The sequence below is a fragment of the Lagenorhynchus albirostris genome, chromosome 8 (genome assembly GCF_949774975.1).
Source record: "Lagenorhynchus albirostris chromosome 8, mLagAlb1.1, whole genome shotgun sequence".
NCBI classification, from domain to species: Eukaryota; Metazoa; Chordata; class Mammalia; order Artiodactyla; family Delphinidae; genus Lagenorhynchus; species Lagenorhynchus albirostris.
The window spans coordinates 84146509-84169378 of record NC_083102.1 but is presented as its reverse complement, the minus strand read 5'-3'; the positions used below and the strand labels follow the sequence as shown (position 1 = coordinate 84169378).

Genomic DNA, 22870 nt, shown 5'->3' with positions numbered 1-22870 from the left:
TTAAAACCTATTCATTGACATTTTCATTTCCATGTTTATGTTTTTCATTTCCAGAAAATGAAATGAAATGAAATGTGTTTGTTCCTAATGTTCTACAATGTTCTATTCTTTTTTTAAAATACATTTATTTATTTTTGGCTGTGTTGAGTTTTCACGGCTGCGCGCGGGCTTTCTCTAGTTGCGGTGAGCAGGGGCTACTCCTTGCTGTGATGCGTGGGCTGCTCATGGCAGTGGCTTCTCTTGTTGCAGAGCACGGGCTCTAGGCGCACGGGCTTCAGTAGTTGTGGCTCGCAGGCTCCAGAGCACAGGCTCAGCAGTTGTGGTGCACGGGCCCAGTTGCTCTGCGGCATGTGGGATGCTCCTGGACCTAGGGCTCGAACCCGTGTCCCCTGCATTGGCAGGCGGACTCTCAACCACTGCGCCACCAGGGAACCCCTGTTCTATTCTTTTATTATGATTTCTATTTCACATTTTACTTTCCCAATAAATTTAAGTATAATCATTTTATAGTGTCTTTCAGATTGTCTATTAATAGTGTCTTTCTGGTTGTCTATTAATCTGAAGTTCCTGTTCTTTACGTTCTGTCTTTTTCAGAGATATATTTGCCTTGGTATAGTTTATCATTTTTTACCATGAAAGAGATTTTTCTTTTTCCCCTTTGGGAGCACAGGCATCCCAGACCTTAAAAGTGGATTACAAATATTTTTGCACTGGTTTGCACCTACAGGTAACTCTATCCAGAACCAGTCTTGGCTTGGGGTTCTGTGCTATGTAGGTAGTATAAATTCAGAGCCTGTAATTTCATGTGGTATAAATTAGAGTGTGTATTTCTCATGGAAGACATTTTCCTTTTTAACTACCAAGAGTTTCACACAAAGACAAGATTTCCTGACAAGTCTCTGGCCCAATAGGCAGAGTTTTCTAATTCTCTTTCACAAGTGTAGGCAATATTTCCAGAATTCCAGCTTTATTTAGGGTCACACTTCACCTTCCTTCAGGAAAGTCTAAAACCTGGTCTCCTGGGGAATAGGAGGCATTAGAATCTCACAACCATAATTTCTAACTATAATTAATCCTTCTATTATATGCATTTATAAAGATGGGAAGGAACATAATGTAATGTACCTATTTAGAAAGAAAGGAGCCACTATACTATCTTCTGGTCCCCTGACTTGCTTTCTATTTTTTTTCTTTAAGAGGGAAACAAAAACCCATGAGGGTAAAAATGAAAAAGAAAGGCTAGTGCTAGCAGTTAACCCCTCTGAGCTGTTCTCTGGTAAAAAAATTGCTTTAACAGGATTATTAATCAGAGTTTCCCTGTCAATAATGTAGTCATTAGTGACATGTGGTGAGGCTAGTCTGAATTGAGATATATTGTATTTATAATGCATACTGGATTTCAAAGACAAAAAAGAATATAGAATACCCCAATATTTTTATATTGATTACATATTGAAATGATACTCTGAAATATACTGAGTTAACTAAAATACATTATTAAAATTAATAGCATCTGTTTCTGTTAGGTTTTAAAGTGTAGTTAGTAAAACAATTAAAAGTACATACATGACTCATATTATATTTTATTGGACAGTGTTTTATATTTAGAGAACAAATTCAATTTGAAAGAAAAAAATCAGAAATAAGAGATGGAGATTCTAGCCAAGAGGAAAATAAATATTCTTACATAGAGACTATAATTTCCTACGTTTATGGAAAACACTGTTCTAATAATGCTCTTATAGTATTTTTAGGACTAGAGCTGTTGACTGCCTCCATGTTAACACTTTTAGAGTAAGGACATTTTCTGATGTTGGAGTAGAATGTCCTCTTTGGGGATTTTACAATGGTACTTTTACTGTCTATAACCCTAGGACAATAACAAGGGATAGGTTGTTGAGTAGGGGGGTGACTAAGGCCCCCAGCCCTATAATCGCTATCAGCCACTAATGAAGCCATCCTAAATAACCTTTCATTCTATGCAAAACCAGTGACCTTACCATATAACATGGCCTTAAGACTTGTCCTCTAGTAGTTGATTCTCACTCCTCATCTCTTTTTTTGACCAATCATCAATATTTGTCACAGATGATCATTTCCTCCCTTTTGAAATGCTTTCATTGTTTTCTTCTCAATGTTCTTTGTTAGTTCCCTTTATGTCTCCCCATCTAACTTTTTTTTTTTTTTTGAGGTACGCGGGTCTCTCACTGCTGTGGCCTCTTCCGTTGCGGAGCACAGGCTCCAGACGCTTCATAGCACTGATCCTCAGTTGCCAAATTCTTTATTTTCTTGTTTGTTTATTTTTCACATTGTCCCACTAAAACATAAGATTCATGAGGGCAGGAATTTCATTTGCTTTAACTGCTTTACCACTAGTTCCTAGAACAGTGTTTAGAACACATTGAGCACTCAATAAATATTTTCTAAGTGAGTAAATCAATGAACCCTCCAAATTAGATTTTCTCTAAGCTCCTCCTTTACAGGCATTGTGGAGTTGCTTCTGCTATTTGATAATGATATCACAAAAATGGTCAACATTTAACATTACAGAAAGAGATAATAGTGATAATGACAATGATGATGGTGAGGAAGAGGAAGATTAAGTTAAATACAGGAAAGGGCCATTGAGGAAGTAAAAGAGGCTGTCTTCCCAAGGAAGTTCTTACCTATGGGACTGAATGATTCAATGACTGAGGATGGAAGAGATAACCTGCAGACAACCATGGTGGGATTTAGCCAGTCTTTCAGCTAAGACAGCCACTTGCAAATCCAAAGCCAATAAAAATCAGATACCGTGATTGCCTGAATATATTCCCCCGGATTCTGCTTCTGATTGTGAGCTCTGGCTTTGGTGACAACTCCAATTTATACACTTTCTTAGGCTAAATAATGCACCCCCCCCAAAAAAAAAAAACGGTGTCCACAGCCTACATAATCTCCAGAACCTGTAACTGTGACAGCTAATTTTCAAAAGTGACTTGCAGATGTGATTGAGTACATTAAGGCTCTTGAGATGGGGAGTTTATCTTGGGTTATTTGGATGGGCTCAAATATAACAACATGAGTTTTGTAAGAAAGAGGCTGGCGGGTCAGAACTAGAAAAAGATTTGAAGCTGCTATTCTTTTGGCTTTGAAGATGAAGAAGGGGGGGCATGAGCTAAAGAATGAAGGCAGCCTCTAAAAATTGGAAAAGGGGGCTTCCCTGGTGGCGCAGTGGTTAAGAGTCCGCCTGCCGATGCAGGGGACACGGGTTCGTGCCCCGGTCTGGGAAGATCCCACATGTCGCGGAACAGCTGGGCCCGTGAGCCATAGCCGCTGAGCCTGCGCATCCGGAGCCTGTGCTCCACAACGGGAGAGGCCACAACAGTGAGAGGCCCGCGTACCGCAAAAAAAAAAAAAAAAAAAATTGGTAAAGGGAAGGGAAATGGAGTCTCCCCTGGATCCTCTGGAAGGAGCATGCCTCCCTGCCAACACCTGATTTCTACCCAGAGAAAGTCATTTAGGACTTATGACCCCCAGAGTAAGATAATAAATTTATGTTGTTTAAGCCATCGAGTCTGTGGTAATTTCTTTCAGCAGCAGTAGGAAAATGATATATACACACACTTTAGACCACTTTGTTTACCCCATCCTTGCTCTCCCAGTTCATTTTTATTTCCTAGTTATTCCAGGGAACCATTCCACTTACTCCCATGATAGCTATAATTTGCTCCCATAATTTACCCTGCTTTCTAAGAAAATGTCTTACTTTAATCCATTTTCAATTTTACTTCATGTACTTTTCTTCCACTTTCCTCTGGCTGTAAACCCAAATTTACATTCTTTGGAGAGGTAAGTTCCCTGGACAATTTGATTCTTTAGTGAATACCTTACCTTTAATTTTTATACTTCAAAAAGCTGATTATTCTCCAAATTATATCAATTAGAAAGGTAATACACATTTCTGAATGAGAATTTGACTACTTAATTCAGTGTTTGAAGTTACTAAGTAAGCACTAATTGGAAATTACTAAATTAATTATTTGCTATTTATATATATGTATTTATAGATCATTTCAATGTTTTCAAATATTTTATAGTTAGGAACATGTATACCAGAAATTAATACTTAAAGAGTGTAATTTTTTTACATTTGTTCATTGTAGGTTAAAGCAACTTTTTCTTTAATGCTACATTTTTATGTAAGATAAGTTTGTTAAGGAGCAAATAAATATATTTATTGCATCACTTATGCTTTATGCCATTTTATGTATAAAAATATATTTTTATACATTTTAGAAGAAATAGCTCTACCATTTAGGATGTTGACTCACAAAATTATTATTTCTCTGCAGTAAAATAATGTACTTTTTTAACATTTCAAATAGCAAATAAACCCTACTAAAGTTTTAAAACTAAATTTTTTAGAGACCTAGTTATTGCTTCCTTTATATAATCATTTTCTAAACAACATATTTCTACTCTTGCAAGTATTTATTCTTTAGAAACATAAAAGTCACTACTCTCAGAAATGAATTTTAAGGTAGCAATTACCTCAATCATTACTCTCAATTACTTTGGAAATTTAATGCTGTATTCTTGTTTTTATTATTACCTCAGTATATTTCTCTACATTTTAAATTTGTTTAGCTACTGGAGCTGTCAATGCTTTTAATTTAGCAGACTCAATTATACTGTTCGGTAGAATTCTCACTTTGAGAACACTTTTGATCTACAGATAATCCTTTAAAAATATTTATAATAAAAAATTCCAGTGTTTGAGTTGTTTTACTGATGTCTTATAAAGAACCAAAAAAAAAGAGAGTTAAATCAAGCAATAAAGTACTAGCCAACTATTGGAGATGTAGAATTTCACCACTTGAGGAGGGTTATCTTCATAACTCAGGCAGTAAAATTGTCCCTTTTTACTTGATAGCCATTATTTCTTTTATATATATATATATATATATATATATATATATATATATATAAAGATTTACATATAAATCTTAATTTTGTTTAAACTAAGACTAAACTTTTTAATCCCCATCTGATGTACACTGGAGTGGTTTTGCCTGCAGCATTAAGAGACCCTATAATCCAGGTGCCCCAAATAAAATATTCATCTTTTGATCCATGGCAGAATAATTAGGAGAGGCTATGGCAGCTTGCTGGATAAGTATTTACTTTTAATTTACTTCTGATTTGCAGAACAGTTAATCACTGTACATAGCAAGGTCATCTTTGTTAATTAGACTGCATACATATGTGAAGATATCCTCATACAAGATTTCCAGGTAATGCTTCCCCATGCAACTCAATTAGTCTTTAGTGATGGCAGTTAACATTTTACCCAGTTATTGCACCACTTGAGGAAGGTTATCTTCGTAACTCAGTTAGTAAAACTGTCCCTTTTCACTTGGTTAGCATTATTTCTTTTATACATATATTTGTTTATATATTATTATATATATTATTTCTTTTATACATATATGTTTATAAATTCTGTGATGCACATCAGAGGACATTTACAAAGACTAATGAAGAGGTAGATATTTTAAGAAACCAACCTGAAGCAACACTATTTAGCACTTAAAAGACTTTTTTAATTTTCAAATTACTTTCACATGAATACTAATTATTAATCCTAACATTACCATGAAAAGGGTAAATAAAATTACGATTCATATTCTGGATATAATAAAAATGAGGTAAAAAGACTAAGTCCTTTTCATTTTTTCTATCTCTCACTCTACCTATTTATCATATATCTATTTAAAAATCAGTTCCTCTTTAAATAAACACATGAACAACCAAACAACAACAGAACCCTCTGAACTCAAGATTTCATCTATTTGAAAGATCACCTATGGGAGACTGGTTCACTTTTTCTCCATGAAACCCATCATTCTGTTTGTTCTACTTCTTGCCCATTCCAACCAATTATTCCTTTTAAATTAGTACCCCAGAGCTTAACAAAGCCATAGTTTACAGTGCCTTTGTTTATGAACACACCAAGGCCACTAGAGTTAAAGTGATTTAGTTAAAGCTGTAGAATCAGCAACAGAGTCCAGATGCATGCAAATCTCTATACTGTCTTCTACCATAAAACTGGCTGCCACATATCAAGGCGGGATTTTTACTATTTTTTATTTCCTCTAATTTTTCCTCTTGCTCCCCCAGTTAACACCTCACTATGCCATTTTCTACTTCTGTGATACAAAGAAAATCAAGAACATACTGACCTATGAGTAGCTAGGAGTTAGGGAAGGGAGAGATGTCCTATAGCAGGGTCAGCCCTTCCAGGCTGAGCATTATGGACAAGCATGTGCCAGAGCAAGGAATAAAGAAGCAGCCCTGAAGTCTGGAGCATTTACTATTAAACTGAAAGAACACTCTCAAAGTGGAAACTGGGAGGGTATTAATTTTCATAAGGAAGGTCCACACACCTTGTGTGGAGGAAGAATACTGTGGCACTTCTTCTAAGTCAAGGAATTGAAATCTTATTTTATAACTTTACATGGCTTCGTAACTTTAGGCAATGGAAAGTAAGAATCATAAGAATGAATTGGAAAAAAGTAGAGACATAGGTGTGCTAATGAATACAACTTTAATTGCTAAAATCTTTCAGGCAAAAACTGATTTCAGGGAAGAGCATCCACTTATAATGACTATTATGTCAATTTAACAACATTAATACAGCCAAAATATGACAACTTAATGCTGATTATGTTCTGAACATGTTGATGACTATGCTTTCTAGTCTCTGCATGGAGCCTAATTGAAAAATGATTATCTTATTTTCAAGGTTTATCATTAACTAGAGAAAAAAGGACAGTGTGGTATTTTTCTTTTATCCCTAATGAACCAATATTCCAAGTCACAAATGTATCTAAGCGATTGAAGTGATCCAGTTCAAGGTGCAAACTAAATAAAAATTCCACAGAACACTACAGAACCTTTATTTCCCATTAATCTCTCTTTTCGCATTAATCATGTCTGAAAGTCTTTTCTACTGCAGAAAATAGAATAGCAATATGAATTTTATTAAAAATAGTTCTATTTCTTCATTATTTTTAATAAAAGAAACCACCAGCCTGCCAGGTTGAAGCACTGATGAACAATGCAATAATAGCATATGCTTTATACAGACTCCTTTCTTTTACTTTGACATATGTACACATAGCAAAGGAAAAAGCAAGGTTTATAATTGCCTGTCTCGCTTATTTTCAAGAACTGGGCAAGGGGTTAACATGTTTTGTCCTAGTATTCACTTTCATACGAAGGATACTTTGGTTTGTGCCAGAATTCTAATCTGTGCTGTGATATAACAAATGAACTTCCAAATCTTAATGTAATGTTCAACATTGCAAGTTTTAAATCTGGCTTGTTTAATGTGGTCCAGGACAGTCTCCATTCCTGTGATGGGTACACCAACTAAAATAGATGGCCATTAAGTTCACTGCAGCAGGAGAAGAGAGATGCAGGAAGAGACCAGCTCATGGCTTCCTCAGTCATATTGTCTCGAACTATTCATATGGCCCCTACACAACTACAAAGAAGGCTGCAAAACACAGAAACACATGATACTCACTGACCTTTACTTAGACCTCTTCCACAATTGAGATTTGATTACTTCCAAGAAATTGAACCCAAACCAAGCAAAATGTTGGTTTGAGTCCAGGTAGTTTTAATTTCAGGGGGACTAGGCTTTATTCATTAGCACAAAACCAGTAATATGTCTGCTAAATCTATAAAAGACTAGGAAAAAGCAACTCTCACAAGACGGAAAGTTCATTTTGAACAGAAGTAGAAAATATCTGGAAATCTGCTTACTCTCTCTTAATCTTGCAATTAAACCCATTAATTAAAGTCCTGTGTTATTTTGCATTCTTCAATGCTTAACTGATCTTCTGTAAGCTTGGCTAGAAGGGTTGGAAGAGGGTCAATAGATTTGGACAAAATTTTACAGCTTGTTGATATTTCACGTGGTTGTTGCTGAAAGTATTATTATTTTTAATTCATTTTTTTATACAGCAGGTTCTTATCAGTTATCTATTTTATACATACTTCTGTATATATGTCAACCCCAATCTCCCAATTCATTCCACCACCATCAACCCCCAGCCCCCGCTTTACCCCTTTGGTGTCCATATGTTTGTTCTCTACATCTGAGTCCTATTTCTGCCTTGCAAACTGTTTATCTGTGCCATTTTTGCAGATTCCACATATATGCGTTAATATATGGTATTCGTTTTCCTCTCTCTGACTCACTTCACTGGTAGTCTCTAGGTCCATCCATGTCTCTACAAATGACCCAACTGCATTCCTTTTTATGGCTGAGTAATATTCCAATGTATATATGTACCACATCTTCTTTATCCATTCGTCTGTCCATGGGAATTTAGGTTGCTTCCATGACCTGGCTATTGTAAACAGTGCTGCCATGAACATTGGGGTGCATGTTTCTTTTGGAATTATGGTTTTCTCTGGGTATATGCTCAGTAGTGGGATTGCTGGGTTGTATGGTAGTTCTATTTTTAATTTTTTAAAGAACTTCCATACTGTTCTCCATAGTGGTTATATCAATTTACATTCCCACCAACAGGCAAGAGGGTTCCCTTTTCTCCACACATTCTCCAGCATTTGTTGTTTGTAGATTTTCTGATGATGCCCATTCTAACCGGTGTGAGGTGATACCTCATTGTAGTTTTGATTTGCATTTCTCTGATAATTAATGATGTTGAGAAGCTTTTTCACGTGCTTCTTGGCCATCGGTATGTCTTCTTTGGAGAAATGTTTATTTAGATCTGCTGCCCATTTTTTAATTGGACTGTTTCTTTTTTTAATATTGAGCTGCATGAGCTGTTCATCCATTTTGGAGATTAATCCTTTGATTAATCCGTTGATTCGTTTGCAAATATTTTCTCGAATTCTGAAGGTTGTCTTTTCATCTAGTTTATAGTTTCCTTTGCTGTGAAAAAGCTTTTAAGTTTCATTAGGTCTCATTTTTTTGTTTATGTTTTCATTTCCATTACTCTAGGAGGTGGGTCAAAAAAGATCTTGCTGTGATTTATGTCAAAGAGTGTTCTTCCTATGTTTTCCTCAAAGAATTTTATAGTGTCCGGTCTTACATTTAGGTCTTTAATCCATTTTGAGTTTATTTTTGTGTACCGTGTTAGAGAGTGTTCTAATTTCATTCTTTTACACATAGCGGCCAGTTTTCCCAGCACCACTTATTGAAGAGGCTGCCTTTTCTCCATTATACATCCTTGCCCCCTCTGTCATAGATTAGTTGACCACAGGTGCATGGGTTTGTCTCTGGGCTTTCTATCCTGTTCTATTGATCTATATTTCTGTTTTTGTGCCAGTACCATATTGTCTTGATTACTGTAGCTTTGTAGTATAGTCTGAAGTCAGGGAATCTGCTTCCTCTATCTCTGTTTTTTCCCCTCAAGATTGCTTTGGCTATTCGGGGTCTTTTGTGTCTCCATACAAATTTTAAGATTTTTTGTTCTACTGTTGAAAAAAGTGCCATTGGTAATGTGATAGGGATTGTATTGAATCTGTAGATTGCTTTGGGTAGTATAGTCATTTTCCCAATATTGATTCTTCCAATCCAAGAACATGGTATATCTCTCCATCTGTTTGTGGCATCTTTGATTTCTTTCATCAGTGTCTTATAGAGTCTTACCTTTTAATTACTCTGTGTGAGAAACCCTACTGACTTGCCTATATTTTTAAATAGTGCTGTAAAGATCACAGTGTGCACTGATTTAACCTCCCTTTAGCTAGATCTATTTGGGTGTTTCCCAAGGCCGTTCACTTGTATAAGTGACACATTACAGTTCAACATTAGAAGACACTATATTTCATGTTAAACATCTTATAAAGATTATAATCACATTTTCACGACAACACACCTAATGCTTCAGAAGCCTTTATGTCACGTCTCAACTCATTACACATTCCAAAGGAGGAAAGCGATTTTAAAAGCTTTGTATTTCTCATTATGTTTATTTTCCCATCCACTTACTAGGACTGGATCATATTTCAGAGTTTCATGAATAGTGAAGGCAGATTTCAAGGAACATCAGAGTTATGATGCATCCTTAACTTGACATTCATAGAAAAATCTGAAATTCCATGCATGGCTTGTTTTATCCAGAACTGCACTTAATTTAAACCCAGCTCTTTATTTATCCCTGAAGTGTCTGCTGTATTTGATATATCTTCAGTTTCCATAAGCTGTTTACACCTGCTCAATTTTGAGGGCATTACATAACCAGAATATTTTAAGCCAATTTGATGACCTGATTTGAATTATGATAAAATAAAGAACAGGAAGCCAGCGGAATTTGAAAATGATGGAATTTTAGATCAGAAAGAACCACTGGAATTCACTTTATTCCCTTACCTCTCTCTCCCTAGTCCCAAAGGTAAAGCCTATGCCAAGGTTCTAGAGTGAGTTAGTGGCATAGCCAGTCCAGAACCAATGGTTTTCAATTCTTAGATGAATGCTCTTTCCATAGTGCCATGTTGCCAAATAGGTAAAGCAAAGGGTTATTTCTACTTATTATGCTCTAACAAGGCTAAACTGCAATGTGCAAATAACTGACTAGTACACTAAACATAAGGATATCAGTAACCACAATTAGTGTTCCTTTTTTCATTGTTCTTTTGGTCGGGTGTATTTGGATTGAGTGCTCTACTACAAATCTACAGCCTTAAAGTCCTGTAATAATGCTAGTGTCCACTGCCTATAGTTTTCCTTCAGCTACTACAATTATCCAACAGCCTATGTACTCATCAGCTGACTTTGGAAACTTGGGTAGGTCTGAACCTGCTAGAGTCCTAATTCTTTCTATTCAAAAAGTGAAGAGGCATACAATGAGGTGTGTTGACTGAATTATATCCAACTAGGCTACAACCTTTAAGTCTGCAGGGAGCAGATTCTAGGCTCCCTGGAAGGTGAGCTATTTTCCATTTAAAGTGATGACTGGCTCTTCTAAAGGTGGAAAAATGGCTTCACACACCCATCTCCAATTCTTCCTTGGGCAGCTGCTGGAACCAATGAAGCCCAGGAGTATACATACTCTCGGCTGTGGTCCACAAACCCAGACTTCCTATGGAGAGCCTTCCTCTTATGAAGAGGAAAGAGAGATACAAACCAAAAGGGAAAAAAACCAAGAAGAAAGATAGGGTCACAACCAAAAAAAAAGCTGATCAAGTCAGGGCAACGGGAATTTTATGTGGTTTAGAAGATCAGTAATATTGTTCACTGTTGGTGTTTATTGCTTTTCTTTTGTGCCAGATATGTTCTTTTATTCTAAAGCTAGCGCCCTGTGGTGTCAAATGGATAAATCAATACCGTTCCTTCTAATGTTCCTTGACTTTCCATTTTAAGAAACATTTTGAAGCCATTTCTTTCCTGTAATGTATTCTGTCAACCAAACCAATGAATGTTACTATATGACTAGGAAAGATGCATTTGTTTTGTTCAATAAAAAAAAGAAAAAATCTACGGTATTTTCACATATATGACATGAAACTAGATCTTACTATTCTCAGCGATAAGAGGGAGAGGGCAAACCTAATACAGCTTTCTATAAACCAACAACACATTTCTAATAAATATACCATACATATGGGCATACATATGAATGACTAGAACCTTTTCTAATATTTGATAGTGCTGAGAAGCTTTTGAATTTTTCCTTTTGGCCTAGCTTCCCAGGGGGCAGTTTATAACTCTCTCAAGAAATTTAGTTTCATTTGTTTATAGATTTCCTTCTCCTTTGGCTCACACTGCTAATAACCATATTTATTCTCTAATAATCCTTATTCTCAACACTTAGCACAAAACATAATTAGGCTTTTTTTTTAAAATCCAAATTATTTTCAAAGAACAAAAATCTGGAACTTGATTCTGAAATAACTGTAAGAGAGCAAAATTCATATTCTAAAAGCAACTTCAAAAAAGAGCCTCTAAATTGATGATTCTTGTTTGAAGCAATAAGGTTAAACGTGAAACAGATGTGTAATATACAGCTGTTGCAATATATTGTTATTTATTGTTATTTATTTTTTTTTTTTGCGGTACGCGGGCCTCTCGCTGTTGTGGCCTCTCCCGTTGCGGAGCACAGGCTCCAGACGCGCAGGCTCAGCAGCCATGGCTCATGGGCCCAGCCGCTCCGCGGCATGTGCGATCTTCCCGGACCGGGGCACGAACCCGTGTCCCCTGCATCGGCAGGCGGACTCTCAGCCACTGTGCCACCAGGGAAGCCCAATATATTGTTTTAAAATACAGTTGGATCTTATATCTCTAGTCCTATGCCTGCATGTCTACCTACAGTTCAACCTACCATTCCAGCACAGAGGCTTATATTGCTTAAAGATATTCTGGGTACTTAATCATGTTCTTGATCACCTTCAACTCAGAGAATTTCATTTCATTGTTAGAAGATGATTTTAGTTTTTTGGTATTCCACAGATTGATTCCACTCTCACTTCTTACCATATGCTTAAAACCTTCATGATGAAAATTATGAGTAATTAGATTCATTCATGCCCACCAAAACTATTGCCTTGTTGAATAATAAGCATATTTTGGCAAGCTTTAAAAGTACTGATTTTTGCTTAAGTATTAAAATTATTTTTCCCCATGAAGTATACTAGAAAGCTCTGCCCTAATTCCAGACTTTATAATAGATATGTGGTCACCAGCTTCTCTCCAATAGTTATCTCTGACCATAGTCTTACATGGGATTATATAATTAGGGCAAAGGGATGTTGACTCTGCATGGTAACTTTCAGTGGGTTGGTAACTGCTCTTTTTAAAAGAAAACAGTCCCTATAACATTTTAAGTCTGCTTCTATTTGCTTTTCCATGAAAGATAATCTAGTATAACAGAGAATTTTAAAAACTACATTAGAAGCCTTACAATTTTATTCTTGAGCATGCTTCTTTTTAACATGGTTTAGTTATACTAACTTAAAGTGCTTAAATATGTAGAAACATCATTGTGAGTTACACTTCAATCAGCTCTTCCATAAAAGTAATTTCTTTCGTATCTTAAATCTATGTTTTTCATTTTATTTGCTTTTTATAGAAGAATTTAGGCCTTTAGTTTTATTGATTTTTGTCTTTTACTTGGCATATACACACTGGTATTTCTTTTGGCTTCAAATAAATTTAAAATATTTCCCAATAAAACAACTGAAAATATAGAATCAGTTCCTAAGGATCTTTTCTATATAATTCAGTTTGAAAGAATGATGAACTGATCTCATGAGGGCCTCTTTGTGTGTGTGTGTGTGTGTGTGTGTGTGTGTGTGTGTGTGTGTGTGTGTGTGTATACACACTCATGCTCACTATATGCCCAACAGTCCTGTCTCTGTGACCAAGTCCTGCCTTCCATGCTTAGAGACACAACTTAAAAAAATATGTTTTTGAAGAATTATGTTCTGAGATAAGGTTCTGGGAAGACAAAATGCAAAGGCTAAGTGTAGGCACCTCTAGTTTATGGGGCAGGGAACACATTGATGGGATTTTACATTATATGCAGTTAAGGCCCAGTAGAGATTTGGACTGACCACCTCCCTCCCGTGCTTAGCTCAGAAATCAGCCAGCAGCCAGGCCCAGATTTCCTTCAGAGGGAGTTGTAGCAGCTAAGTTGTTCACAATAAGATTTGGATGAGTACTGTGTGTGTGTGAGGGGAGGGAGTCTCTGCAGCCCTCGTCCCAGAACTCCCCCTTACACACTAGGCACTAAGGAAATCCAGCTGCTTTCTTTTTAGTAGTAGTTGTTGGTGGTGGAATAATGTGGTGGCAGTAAGCAGAATTACTCCGTTGGGTCTCGTCTTACTAAACAAGTTAAACCACCCAAACATAGTTACAAGTTAACAACAATTTTGTTTCCATGACCTATTCCTGTTAGTAAATTAAACAAGAGGTATACATATTAATGAATGCATATATAAAGGCAGAGACAAGCTCTTCAATAATACATTTTCCTATTATGGTATTGGGTACTGAAAACCAATGAGAATTATTTGACCCAAAGAATATGTAACAAATGTCACTCCATACTCAAAGCCAATAGATATACTGGATACACATGTAAATTTCTAAACAATAGCAGGATTTTTCACATTACTGACATATCTTTGCTGCACACTCTTTGAAAATGTCTGAACATTTCATTAAAACATATACTGAGTGAAGTTGCCAGATTGTCCAGGTCCAGTTCGTCAGTAAAAAAGTGATTATAGATAATATAAATTAGAATCACATCTATCTTAGATGTTTTTTTCACTTTTATGCCAAGTTAAGAGCATTGTTAGTGAATGGTATTATTGGAATAGGCTATTAGGAGTGCTGGCTACAAATTCAAAGAGTAATTGTTTGATCATAATATTCATATTCAATAAGTTTCTAATCATCTCCTTTATAGGAGCTATTCAAGGATTTCTAATTGAATTTATGACATTGTAGCAAAATCACATCACGAACCTCTTTATGTTTACTCATATAAGCCTAGTTATTTTACTTTTATATGTATTTTTCCATCATAGTATTTCTTTGGAACTCTGAAGAGAGAGGACTTATTTAAGAAGTTAATTAACTAATGCAAAATTTACTCCTATTATCTTCATATTTAATTAAGACTTCTTATTTACGTCATCACCTTAGCAAGGACTATTCTTGAATGTCAGCCTCTTATCTATTTCCCTCAGCTTTTAAATGTAATAAAGTACCTGGATTCTTTATTCAGTATTTCAGATCTCCTTTCTTTCATGTCACAAAAGATAAATTCACACAGCTGCACTGACAACATCACAGTTTTGAACATGCGTCCACCCATTTCCTTATAAATAGTTCAGTCACTTACTTTAATCCATCTTCCTCTGCCCATCACTCTAATGTCAAACTTACAAGCTTAAGAATGCACTTTTGCAACTTCTAGTTGTTGTTTTTTTTTCCAACGTATTTATTGGAGTATAATTGCTTTACAGTGGTGTGTTAGTTTCTGCTGTATAATGAAGTGAATCAGCTATATGCATACGTATATCCCCACATCACCTCCCTCTTGTGTCTCCCTCCCACCCTCCTTATCCCACCCCTCTAGGTGGTCACAAAGCACGGAGCTGATCTCCCTGTGCTACGTAGCTGCTTCGAACTAGCTATCTATTTTACATTTGGTAACGTATATATGTCAATGCTACTCTCTTACTTCGTCCCAGCTTACCCTTCCCCCTCCCCATGTCCTCAAGTCCATTCTCTACATCTGTGTCTTTATTCCTGTCCTGCCCCTAGGTTCATCAGAACCATTTTTATTTTTAGATTCCATATATATGTGTTAGCATAGGGTATTTGCTTTTCTCTTTCTGACTTACTTCACTCTGTATGACAGACTCTAGGTCCATCCACTTCACTACAAATAATCAATTTCGTTTCTTTTTATGGATGAGTAATATTCCATTGTATATATGTGCCACATCTTCTTTATCCATTCATCTGTCGATGGACACTTAGGTTGCTTCCATACCCTAGCTATTGTAAATACAGCTGCAATGAACATTGTGGTACATGACTCTTTTTGAATTATGGTTTTCTCAGGGTATATGCCCAGTAGTGGGATTGCTGGGTCATATGGTAGTTCTATTTGTAGTTTTTTAAGGAACCTCCATACTGTTCAGAGTCCAAAAGTCTACTCACTTAACTAACACACACTCACAGAGGTAGCATTTGGACTGACAAGATGTCAATCAATAAGCATTCTCATCTAGGAATGTCTGATAGTGGTGCCCTGGCATTTTTGTTTTGATGAACATTTAGTGCTAACAGTGGGAAGGGCCACCCCTCCTAAGATGTGTGTAGGTGAAAAGGGTTGGATGCTGAATTATCCATTTCACTTCTTTGTGTGTCTTCAGTATTTTGTTATAGTCATCCTTAATCCATACCTTTCACATAGTTCTGGCAGTTCAATCCCAGAAACTATATACATATATATATAAATATATATTTATATATATATACACACATATACATACATACATATATATACACATACCTATATATATGTATGTATGTGTGTATATATATATATATATATATATATATACACATGGTTTATTTGTTTCACTTATCTCAGCCAAGATTTTCTTTCTTTAATATCAACCTTCCACTGCCCACATCTTTGAGTTTATTAAAGTTTAGAACAAAACTAAAACAAAAGGAACACACACAACACTCACAGATCAGAGTTTCCAGATAGATATTGGAAAGTTTCTGTAGGTCATGGAATCTACCTTGAAGGAAATTGATTTTGATATCTATCTAGGATCTCGGACCTGGCTTGAAACGTCCTTGAATTGTCCTAAAGTAAACAGAAGATTCTCAAATGAGCTGAAGCAGGTACTAAAAAGTTGATTTGTGAATTTTATCATTTTACCAATTCCTCTCTTTTGAAGTAGCACCTGCTCATAATCAGGGATTGTTGTGAATTTCTATAGGCTGTATATTAAGAAATATGTGCCCAACACTCAACGTTATCACTTTCTCAGAGTTACAGAACATTTAACTTTACTTTCCAATGCATAATTTCCTTTCCACTTGTAAGACTCCCCTGCTGCAAACCAGTGATGAGATTGGGAGTTACTGTGTAGATTCCATCTATGAAATAGCTGTTTCAGCTAATGAATTGAATTTGCATTCTCTTGTCTCCCTGTGTGGAGTTCTACCCCAATTATGATTCATTCTGAAATCACCAACATCCTGGACTAGAACTAATATTTCTCCATACTAACTTGAGAAGTTAGGCTTTATAGCTTGAAAATCATGTCTCTTCTGGCTATGACATCATCATAAACCACACAACTGCAGTTACAAGCTTTTGCATTTAAAACTTCCATATCTCAAATAAATTGTCTATTCCAAAAGTCCACCATTTAAAAAATCAGTGCAATTGGACTTTTCTTTTAAATTAAACAATGAATATACAGTGAACATTTATCTGTTACCATAGGAAAAAAAACTGCCTGTTACTCACATGGCACTGTGCGGAGGTAGAGGTTGTCACGAATGATTTGCTGAAGTTCGTGGTCCACAGAACCCTTCTGAAATCGTAAGTTGAGGTAGTGACGAAGATCCTTATCAACAATTCCTCCTAGAATAATACAGTTTCTTAATAAAGGATGTTGGAAAATATTTTAACTATGTAATTTGATCTGTCATAAACATACTCATGAAGCCATTTAAAACATGCATTATTTCACATTGCTCTTTTGACCTTCTGAAACATTTGCTGCCCATAATAATAAAAGATAACATTCACTAAGATAACAATTATCCACTCAGTCAGTGCTCAGTGTTTTACATGCACTCTTTGTTTTTCATTTAGAATGAAGTCTTTATTACGGCAAAGGACACATGGTACTCTTGAACTGAAATCATACTAAAATGCCATAGTGTATCTCATTGCATGGCTAAAAAGAGTTTTTTTTTTACTTCCCACTCTCCCTTTCTCCCAGTCTTTCTGCCTTTGAATTTGACCTCTCTAGGTATCTTAGACAAGTGGAATCGTATAATATTTGCCATTTGTGACAGGCTTATTTCACTTAGTATGTCTTCAAGGTTTGAAAAGGTTTTTCAGTTATTTAAAGTTACTCTGGATTTAGATAAGTAGGGTGATAAAGAAGTTAAAAGAAAAAGAATTACACCAATATAAATGCTTTACTACCTTTATAAAATGAATCAAAATAATGTATCTGCCATATAAAATATGTGCAGATGTTTTTAACTACAGACAATGTTTGAAAGACTTTAGGTATTTTTAAATTTTATTATTATTATTATAGAAATAATAATAACATAATTTTGAGTACATTTTTCATTATAATCTAATGAAAAACAAACTGGGCTACAGGTAAGAAAATCAATACTGTGAATTTATCAAAGATTATTTTCATATTTAATGATAATTATGTTAAATTATGAAGATTTATCTAAGGCCCTTCATATTCTTATACTTGGAAGAATGAATTATAAATCAAAATACTTATAAAAATATAAATAAGAATTTCTAAAACCCTGATCTTTTCAAACATATTAGGGTAATTGAGCCAAGACAAAGAATTACAGATAGAGGAAACAGGATGTCTGTAATAGTTACAAATATCATATTTTCTTCAAATCCTTTTGAATCTCAAAATTATAATTCATTATCAATCTATTTGCACCACCATGACCACATAAAATAGCCTTATGGACGCAGCCCACGGGTCCTCCCACGGGGATCCGGCCTGAGGAGCAGTGGCGGGAGCTTCGAGACTAGGGCGGCGGGAAAGGTAGGAGGTGTGGAGAACTTTGGGTTTCGAAAAAGGTTTTGCTGACTGATTCCAACAAAAGTGAGGCATGGCTTCCGGAAAGATGGTGGAAGTGTAAGACGCGGAGATCACCTTCCTCCCCACAGATACACCAGAAATACATCTACACGTGGAACAACTCCTACAGAACACCTACTGAACACTGGCAGAAGACCTCAGACCTCCCAAAAGGCAAGAAACTTCCCCCACGTACCTGAGTAAGGCAAAAGAAAAATGAATAAACAGAGACAAAAGGATAGGGACGGGACCTGCACCAGCGGGAAGGAGCTGCGAAGGAGGAAAGGTTTCTACACACTAGGAAGCCCCTTTGTGGGCGGAGACTGCGGGTGGCGGAGGGGGAAAGCTTCGGGCCGCGGAGGAGAGCGCAGCCACAGGGGTGTGGAGGGCAAGGGTGTGGAGGGCAAAGCGGAGAGATTCCCGCACACAGGATCAGGGCCGACCGGCACTCACCAGCCCGAGAGGCTTGTCTGCTCACCCGCCGGAGCAGGCGGGGCTGGGAGTTGAGGCTCGGGCTTCGGTCGGAGTGCCGGGAGAGGACGGGTGTTGGCGGCGTGAACACAGTCTGCAGGGGGTTAGTGAACCACGGCTAGCCGGGAGGGAGTCCAGGGAAAAGTCTGGACCTGCCGAAGAGGCAAGAGACTTTTCCTTCCCTCTTTATTTCCTGGTGCACGAGGAGAGGGGATTAAGAGAGACGCTTAAAGGAGCTCCAGAGACGGGCGCGAGTCACGGCTAAAAGCGCGGACCGCAGAGACGGGCATGAGATGCTAAGGCTGCTGCTGCCACCACCAAGAAGCCTGTGTGCGAGCACAGGTCACGTTCCACACCGCCCTTCCGGGGAACCTGTGCAGCCCGCCACTGCCAGGGTCCCAGGATCCAGGGACAACTCCCCGCTGGAGAACGCACGGCACGCCTCAGGGTGGTGCAACGTCACGCCCGGCCTCTGCCACCGCAGGCCTACCCCACACTCCGTGCCCCTCCCTCCCCCCCGGCCTGAGTGAGCCAGAGCCCCCGAATCAGCGGTTCCTTTAACCCCGTCTTGTCTGAGCGAAGAACAGATGCCCTCCAGTGACCTACACGCAGAGGCGGGGTCAAATCCAAAGCTGAGCCCCGGGAGCTGTGCGAACAAAGAAGAGAAAGGGAAATCTTTCCCAGCAGCCTCAGGAGCAGCGGATTAAATCTCCACAATCAACTTGATGTACCCTGCACCTGTGGAATACCTGAATAGACAATGAATCACCCCAAATTGAGGAGGTGGACTTTGAGAGCAAGATTTATGATTTTTTCCCCTTTTCCTCTTTTTGTGAGTGTGTATGTGTGTGTATGCTTCTGTGTGAGATTTTGTCTGTATAGCTTTGCTTCCACCATTTGTCCTAGGGTTCTATCCGTCTGTTTTTTTTGTTTTGGCTTGGTTTTTAAATTTTTTTTCTTAATAATATTTTTTTATTTTAATAACTTTATTATATTTTATCTTACTTTATTATTTTACCTTATATTATTTCTTTCTTTTTTCCTTCCTTCCCTCCATCCTTCCTTCCTTTCTCCCTCCCTCCCTCCCTCCCTTTCTTTCTCTCTCCCTCCCTCCCTCCCTCTCTCCCTCTCTCCCTCTCTCTCCCTCCCTCCCTCGCTCCCTCCCTCTCTCTCTCTCTCTCTCTCTCTCTCTCTCTCTCTTTCTTTCTTTCTTCTTCTACTAATTCTTTCTTTCTACTTTTTCTCCCTTGTATTCTGAGCCGTGTGGATGAAAGGCTCTTGCTGCAGCCAGGAGTCTGTGCTGTGCCTCTGAGGTGGGAGAGCCAACTTCAGGACACTGGTCCACAAGAGACCTCCCAGCTCCACATAATATCAAACGGCAAAAATCTCCCAGAGATCTCCATCTCAACACCAGCACTCAGCTTCACTCAACGACCAGCAAGCTACAGTGCTGGACATCCTATGCCAAACAACTAGCAAGACAGGAACACAACCCCGCCCATTAGCAGAGAGGCTGCCTAAAATCACAGTAAGTCCACAGACACCCCAAAGCACACCACCAGACGTGGACCTGCCCACCAGAAACACAAGATCCAGCCTCATCCACCAGAACACACACACCAGTCCCCTCCACCAGGAAGCCTACACAACCCACTGAACTAACCTTAGCCACTGGGGACAGACACCAAAAACAACGGGAACTACGAACCTGCAGCCTGCAAAAAGGAGACCCCAAACACAGTAAGATAAGCAAAATGAGAAGACAGAGAAACACACAGCAGATGAAGGAGCAAGATAAAAACCCACCAGACCTAACAAATGAAGAGGAAACAGGCAGTCTACCTGAAAAAGAATTTACAATAATGATAGTAAAGATGATCCAAAATCTTGGAAATAGAATAGACAAAATGAAAGAAACATTTAACAAGGACCTAGAAGAACTAAAGATGAAACAAGCAATGATGAACAACACAATAAATGAAATAAAAAATACTCTAGATGGGATCAATACCAGAATAACTGAGGCAGAAGAATGGATAAGTGACCTGGAAGATAAAAGAGTGGAAATAACTGCTGCAGAGCAGAATAAAGAGAAAAGAATGAAAAGACCTGAGGACAGTCTCAGAGACCTCTGGGACAACATTAAACGCACCAACATTCGAATTATAGGGGTTCCAGAAGAAGAAGAGAAAAAGAAAGGGACTGAGAAAATATTTGAAGAGATTATAGTTGAAAATTTCATTAATGTGGGAAAGGAAATAGTTAATCAAATCCAGAAAGCACAGAGAGTCCCACACAAAATAAATCCAAGGAGAAATATGCCAAGACACATATTAATCAAACTGTCAAAAATTAAATACAAAGAAAACATATTAAAAGCAGCAAGGGAAAAACAACAAATAACACACAAGGGAATCCCCATAAGGTTAACAGCTAATCTTTCAGCAGAAACTCTGCAAGCCAGAAGGGACTGGCAGGTCATATTTAAAGTGATGCAGGAGAAAAACCTGCAACCAAGATTACTCTACCCAGCAAGGTTCTCATTCTGATTTGATGGAGAAATTAAAACCTTTACAGACAAGCAAAAGCTGAGAGAGTTCAGCACCACCAAACCAGCTTTACAACAAATGCTAAAGGAACTTCTCTAGGCAAGAAACACAAGAAAAGGAAAAGACCTACAATAATGAAACCAAAACAATTAAGAAAATGGGAACAGGAACATACATATCAATAATTACCTTAAATGTAAATGGATTAAATGGTCCAACCAAAAGACACAGATTGGCGGAATGGATACAGAAACAAGACCCATATATATGCTGTCTACAAGAGACCCACTTCAGACCTAGAGACACATACAGACTGAAAGTAAGGGGATGGAAAAAGATATTTCATGCAAATGGAAACCAAAAGAAAGCTGGAGTAGCAATTCTCATATCAGACAAAATAGACTTTAAAATAAAGACTATTACAAGAGACAAAGAAGGACACTGCATAATGATCAAGGGATCAATCCAAGAAGAAGATATAACAATTATAAATATTTATGCACCCAACATAGGAGCACCTCAATACATAAGGCAAATACTAACAGCCATAAAAGGGGAAATCGACAGTAACACATTCATAGTAGGGGATTTTAACACCCCACTTTCACCAATGGACAGATCATCCAAAATGAAAATAAATAAGGAAACACAAGCTTTAAATGATACATTAAACAAGACGGACGTAATTGATATTTATAGGACATTCCATCCAAAAACAACAGAATACACATTTTTCTCAAGTGCTCATGGAACATTCTCCAGGATAGATCATATCTTGGGTCACAAATCAAGCCTTGGTAAATTTAAGAAAATTGAAACTGTATCAAGTATCTTTTCCGACCACAACGCTGTGAGACTAGATATCAATTACAGGAAAAGATCTGTAAAAAATACAAACACATGGAGGCTAAACAATACACTACTTAATAACGAAGTGATCACTGAAGAAATCAAAGAGGAAATTAAAAAATACCTAGAAACAAATGACAATGGAGACACGACGACCCAAAATCTATGGGATCCAGCAAAATCAGTTCTAAGAGGGAAGTTTATAGCAATACAGTCCTACCTTAGAAACAGGAAACATCTCAAATAAACAACCTAACCTTGCACCTAAAGCAATTAGAGAAAGAAGAACAAAACAACCCCAAAGTTAGCAGAAGGAAAGATATAAAAATCAGATCAGAAATAAATGAAAAAGAAATGAAGGAAATGATAGCAAAGATCAATAAAACTAAATCTGGTTCTTTGAGAAGATAAACAAAATTGATACACCATTAGCCAGACTCATCAAGAAAAAAAGGGAGAAGACTCAAATCAATAGAATTAGAAATGAAAAAGGAGAAGTAACAACTGACACTGAAGAAATACAAAAGATAATGAGAGATTACTACAAGCAACTCTATGCCAATAAAATGGACAACCTGGAAGAAATGGACAAATTCTTAGAAATGCACAACCTGCCAAGACTGGATCAGGAAGAA

At 37.3% G+C, this 22870-nt stretch overlaps 1 protein-coding gene across 1 annotated transcript in view; it reads right to left on the bottom strand.

Moving 5' to 3' along the window:
* The window catches only part of MAGI2 (membrane associated guanylate kinase, WW and PDZ domain containing 2), a gene marked incomplete at its 5' end in the record, with an annotated part of 1082576 nt that overhangs the window by 950308 nt on the left and 109398 nt on the right, over positions 1–22870 (bottom strand). The window contains one exon of the mRNA XM_060156186.1: positions 17034–17150. Coding sequence (XP_060012169.1) covers positions 17034–17150 — 117 coding nt within the window. The remainder of the gene's footprint in view (positions 1–17033; positions 17151–22870) is intronic.